Here is a 6,485-nt window from a genome sequence, read left to right as displayed (position 1 = left end):
GCAACCTACAGAATGGGAGAAAATTTTTGCAATCTACTCATCTGACAAAGGGCTAATATCCAGAACCTACAAATAACTCAAATTTACAAGAAAAAAACAACCCCATCAAAAAGTGGACAAAGGATATGAACAGACAATTCTCAAAAGAAGACATTTATGCAGCCAACAGACACATGAAAAAATGCTCACCATCACTAGCCATCAGAGAAATGCAACTCAAAACCACAGTGAGATACCATCTCACACCAGTAAGAATGGTGATTATTAAAAAGTCAGGAAACAACAGGTGCTGGAGAGGATGTGGAGAAATAGGAATGCTTTTACACTGTTGGTGGACTGTAAACTAGTTTAACCACTGTAGAAGACAGTGTGGCAATTCCTCAAGGATCTAGAACTAGAAATACCATTAGACCCAGCCATCCCATTACTGGGTATATACCCAAAGGATTATAAATCATGCTGTTTTAAAGACACACGTACACACATAAGTTTATTGCAGCACTATTCACAATAGCAAAGACTTGGAACCAACCCAAATGTCCATCAGTGACAGACTGTATGAAGAAAATGTGGCACATATACACCATGGAATTCTATGCAGCCATAAAAAAGGATGAGTTCGTGTCCTTTGTAGGGACATGGATGCAGCTGGAAACCATCATTCTCAGCAAACTATCACAAGAACAGAAAACCAAACACTGTATGTTCTCACTCATAGGTGAGAACTGAACAATGAGATCATTTGGACACAGGAGGAGAACATCACACACCGGGTCCTGTTGTGGGGTGGGGGTAGGGGGGAGGGATAGCATTAGGAGATATACCTAATGTAAATGACGAGTTAATGGGTGCGGCACACCAACATGGCACATGTATACGTATGTAACAAACCTGCACGTTGTGCACATGTACCCTAGAACTTAAAGTACAATAAAAAATAAATTAAAAAAAGAGAAAATGGAAGACCAATGTCCAAACATTTAAATCATATAAGGTCTTTAATTATGGCAGGGAATATATAGGATGACATAACCATTTAGATTGCTTATACTATAATGTGTCATACTTGCATTTTATCGCCATTAGATTATTCTGGGTGTGTGTGTGTGTCTGTCTGTGTGTGTCATTTCTCCCTTAGATTATAAGATCCCCATGGACAACAGGAAGCAGAGATCAAGGTGATACTCACTTACTAAAGGATTAACTAAAATACAAAAGAAGTATATTTTTGTAAGTCCAAAATCAAAGGCAAAATCCTAGTAACTATGGTCTTTTCTCACAGTTCTGTTTTAAACCACTATTTTAAAAAATCAATTACTCTGTGCCAGCCACTATACTGAGTCTTTTCAGTTATTTCATCTAATTCTCCAACAATCCTGGGAAGCAGGCTCTCAGCACCCATAGTGTGCAGACCAGTAAACCGCTATGCAAGAGATGATGTGGCATATCCGACTCATGCTTCATTAGGGTACAGCACAAATCCAAGCCCAGAGTCTGGGTTGAGTCATTTCTTCCAGTTGCGCCTCTCCTCTTAGTGATATATATCCTCCCTACTGGGGTTGCATGTCCATCACTCTACTAACCACACAATCATCTGCTGGCTGTGCCAGATTCTTGACACTTGGAGCCCAGATGATGAAAGAAGGCAACAGGACAAAATGCAGGGGAGAGTTAGAAACTTCCTGTGCCCCTACTGGGAAAGGACAGCCATGATTGCTCCCTAGAAAGGCATACATGACATAGGAGACAGTCATCCTCCTCATCAGAGACTTACAATCGAGCCAATGAGGCAGGAGGAAGAACATAATCTATCAAAAGAATCACTGAAGTCGTTAAAACTTGTGTTTGGAAAAAACTGATAATGTGAAAATGGTCACAATATACAGGACATTACAAATAAGTACAATGTGCTTAGAGAAGGGGGCTGTGTGTATGTGTGTATGTGTGTGTGTGTGGAGAAGGGGAGAAGGAGTGAGAGAAAAGTGGGGAGGAAAGTGGGACAGATGGGAAGAGAAGGAGGAGGAGAGAAAGGGAGAGAGAAGATAAAGAGTGGGAGAGAGAAAGAGAGAGGGGAGGGAAGGAGGAGCAGAGGGGAGGGAAGAACTGGCACACAATGGCATAAATATTAACAGTGTCTCATTCTAACTTATGGGATATGGGCAGTTTTGATTTCTTCTGTATACTTGTTTATATTTTGCAAGTTCTTTACAATAATCAGAAGAGAATTATTTATTAAAATATGTGATGGGGATACAAAAAGGGATGAGTAGGATGAGCACAGAAAATGTTCAGGGCAGTGAAACTATTCTGTATGATACTATATGATGGCTACATGTCATGATATACTTATCAAGATCCATAGAATGGTCAACACTAGAGCGAACCCTAATGTAGATTATGAACTTGATGTGTTAACACAGGTTTGATTGTAATGACTGTATCACCCTGGCCAGGGATGTTGACAATGGGAGAAGCTGTGCATGTGTTGGGGCAGAGGATTTGGAAAATCTCTGTACCTTCTTCTCAGTTTTGCTGTGAACCTCAAACCGCTCTAAAACATAAAGTCTTATATATATATATACACACACACACACAAACACATGCACAGAAAATAAACATGTAAGTTTGTTCAGAGCTGATGATAATTATGAAGGCTCAAGTAGTCTAAACATTTTGAGGAATGGGGAAAGAAGAAGAAACAGTGACCAGAGTGACCAGTGGCAGGTATGAAGCAACTTGATGGGAGAGCTGGGCCAGTATTAAAGGTGAAGAAGAGAGGCTTGAAGGTCACTGAGACTGCTGTATGCAAAGTCATTATGGACAGCAGGATGCTAAAAGGAAGGATCTGCATGTGTCCAAGGTAAGGAGTAGTTAAACCCAACAGCAAGACTGCTAGGCTGCAAGGTGAGAGGGAGTGAATATGTGTGTGTGTACACTGATACCAGGGGAATATTATACAGCAGGTAAAACAAATCAGGGTGGTCACAGTAGTCAAGGAGGACATTAATTTCATCTATGATACTTGAACTGTTTTCTCAAGAAAAATTTTTATAGTATGCATACAACTAACATATAAACACTTTTTTTTAAGACAGGGTCTCACTCTGTTGCCCAGGCTAGAGTGCAGTGGTACCATCTCAGTTCACTGCAGCCTTGACCTCCCAGGCTCAAGCATCATCCCACCTCATCCTCCTGAGTAGTTGAGGCATGTGCCACCAGGCCCACCTAACTTTTGTATTTTTTGTAGAGATGGGGTTTTACCTTGTCGCCTAGGCTGGTCTTGAACTCCTGGACTCAAGCAATCCTCCCACCTCAGCCTCCCAAAGTGCTGGGATTACAGGTGCAAGCCACCACACCTGGCCAACTTTTTTTTTTTTTTTTTTGAGATGGAGTCTTGCTCTGTCACCAGGCTGGAGTGCAGTGGCACAATCTCGGCCCACTGCAACCTCTGCCTCCCGGGTTCAAGTGATTCTCCTGCCTCAGCCTCTCGAGTAGTTGGGACTACAGGTGCCCGCCACCACGCCTGGCTAATTTTTTGTATTTTTAATAGAGATGGGGTTTCACCATGTTGCCCAGGATGGTCTTGATCTCTTGACCTCGTGATCCACCTGCCTTGGCCTCCCAAAGTGCTGGGATTACAGGCGTGAGTCACCACGCCTGGCCCCGGCCAACTTTTTTAAGAAAAGAATTCAAAGTAAGAAAAAAAGTAAGCAAGCACACAAACATGAAGTGTTGTATCAGTCAGATGAGGGTTTGAATGAACCTAGAAATGGCTCTGCTTCTTATGAGCTATGTGACCCTGGATGAGTTAACGCACTTCTCTAACTTGAAATTTCTTATCTGTTAACTAAGGATAATACAACTGCACTTGCAGAGCTCTTGTCAGAACTGAAAATACAGCACGTCTCACGCTCAGTGCACCTGGTAGAGCCCCTGATAAATGGTGGCTGGACATTTACAGATTTACACAAGAAGTGGGAAAGAACAGAATCTGGGTAACAGAAGAGAATGCCTGAGCCTCTAGGTATAAGAAGCACATGATGAGGGTGACCGACGTGAACAAGTTTGGCTGGCGGGAAAGAACAAGGGATCACAGCATCCAAGTGCACAGCACTTACTGCAGTTCTCTTCATCGCTGCCATCGGGACAGTCCTCAAACCCATTGCACCGGAAGCGACCAATGATGCAGTGGATGCCGCTGGCGCAGGGGAAGAAGGTCGGGCCGCATTTCGACTTAGCCTTGGCTGCAGGAAGAAAAAGAAACAGCAAGACATCAGGAGATGTTCTCAGATAACTGCATACTCATCCTACTAACACTGAATGTGAAAATGAGTCCACTTAAGATTTATCTTAAAGTCCCTGAAGCTTTCTTCTCATTACCACCACCCACCTCAAACACCCAGCCAGATTGAACACCCACATGCAGCATCATCTAGAGAGGAATGCTTCAAAAGTACCCAAGAGGCTAACATAGCCCTGCACCACAGCACGTGCCAATCAAAACGTACTGAACGAAGCCACGAACGAAGAACAGGTAAGTAAATGGATGATGAGTAGATGAAGGTGCTGAAGCATCAACATTTAGTAAGTATTCACTGTGCTAGACAGTGTGCTGAGAGCTCTGTATGGATCATCTCATTTAATCCACCCAGCAACCACCCAACGGGATGATGGGCAGAAAAGAGGTAACAAAACAGAACTGAAACTGCTATGCTTACAAAGACCTCCTTGCAAGGTTTGCTCTTCCTTGGCTGGAGTCTGAGAACTTGGATTTTGAGAGACTTTGCACCACCCTAACTAACAAGAGTGGCTCACTGTGCCTAAACTGTTTAGGCAAACAGTACAACTCACACTGAACACCTCTGCTTTCCTTCCTTCTGGGAGGCTATAATTTTGGTACGTGCTGAGCAAAGGGTGCCTATGTGATCAGTCCCTAATAAAAATTCTGGATACTGAGTCTCTAGTGAGTGTCCCTGGTCGATAACATTCCACATGTGTTGTTACATTACAACTCATTGCTAGGGGAATTAGCGCATCCTTTGGACTCAACTGGGAGAGGACTCTTGGAAGCCTGAACCTGATTTCTTCTAGACTTTATTCCATTCGTCTTTTACCCGTGTTGATTTTGCTTTGTATCCCTTTGCTGTAATTAATCATAGCCATGAGTATGATCATACACTGAGTTCTGTGAATTCTCCTGGCAAATCGCTGAACCTGGGGTGGTCTTGGGAGCCCCAAACAAATGAGTATGGTTCTTATCACCCCTTCATAAATGCGCTTTGAGAAATTAAGTGACTTGCTCAAGGTCACACAGTTGGAAAATCAAGTACCGGGTGAGGGCCGCCACACAGATTCCAGAAGCCCTGATCTCAACCAACTCGACAGCATTGCCTCTCTCTCTGCCAGAGGCTGTCACTTTTCCAACAGAAGCCAGACTCCTGCTCCAAATAAATTCTTCTTCCACTCATGCTGTACAAACAGTTTTAGCAGAAACTGCTGTAACTTGGGCTTGATTGAGTGTCCTGCTAAACCAAACAGCCCTGTGGGGTAATGTACTCTCCCATTAATGGTTCTGGTGCTCTGGCTTGCGATTAGGGGATGTGAGATGAGATCTATTGCTACATCCCAGGTAGCAGGCCTTATGTAGCATCCCTCTTGTCTCCTGTCTTAGAGGCAGGACCCATGGTCCTCCAAAAAGGAAGGGCCATTTCTTTGAAACAAACAGGCAATAAATTACCTCCACATTCTTGCTGTCTGTAACATGCTGACTTTGGCAAGAGCCAACTCACAATCATCAGGGTTTTAAGGCCTGAAATGTTCCAGGTTTTAAAAACCCATGTGGCTTTGTTTCACCTTGGAACTTCTGTCATGGTGCTGGTGTACTCTTCTCAAAGCATAAACTCAGGACAGTCCTGGGTTCAAGTTCCAACTCTATTTTTTTATGATTGGCAAGTTTCTAAATTTTGCTGGACTTCAGTTTCCTTACTGCGGCATCCTGATAAGTAAGCAACAAGAAGTAAGCGGGCCCAAGTCGGGGAGAACAATTGTTCCAAGAAATGGCTAATCACAAACCCACTGGCCCAACATCCTTTCATTAAATACCTCATTCCATAAATAGGCCCCTCCAGCATGACCCTATAAAACTTTCCTCCAGCCCCTGCCGCTTTGCAGACGGCCCATTCGCTGCCGTGCTGCCTGTTGCACCCACGCAACGTATTTTTGTACTTTCGCTGACAAATCCGCCCTTTTTTACCTATGACTGTCTTGGTATTGTTTTACCACCCATGACATCAGCCCCAACCAGTTGCATCCACAACACTTATCGGTAAATTGGAGGTAACATCTACTTCCTTGGGCTCTAGTAAGGATTGAGATAGTCTATACAAGACATTATACAGCATGGTATACAGTAGATGCTCAATTAATGGTAATGCTTATGCTATTTATCATCATCGTCATCATCATCATCATCACTAAGTTCACAG

At 43.3% G+C, this 6,485-nt stretch overlaps 1 protein-coding gene across 1 annotated transcript in view; it reads right to left on the bottom strand.

Moving 5' to 3' along the window:
* LDLRAD3 (low density lipoprotein receptor class A domain containing 3) overlaps positions 1 to 6,485 on the bottom strand; it is a 197,467-nt gene that overhangs the window by 147,794 nt on the left and 43,188 nt on the right. The window contains 1 exon segment of the mRNA XM_017881627.1: positions 4,119 to 4,244. Coding sequence (XP_017737116.1) covers positions 4,119 to 4,244 — 126 coding nt within the window.

The sequence above is a fragment of the Rhinopithecus bieti genome, unplaced genomic scaffold, assembly GCF_001698545.2.
Source record: "Rhinopithecus bieti isolate Rb0 unplaced genomic scaffold, ASM169854v2 scaffold_12859, whole genome shotgun sequence".
Lineage (NCBI taxonomy): Eukaryota > Metazoa > Chordata > Mammalia > Primates > Cercopithecidae > Rhinopithecus > Rhinopithecus bieti.
Note: the sequence above shows the minus strand (reverse complement) of the source record. Positions and strands in the feature narration are given on the sequence as shown.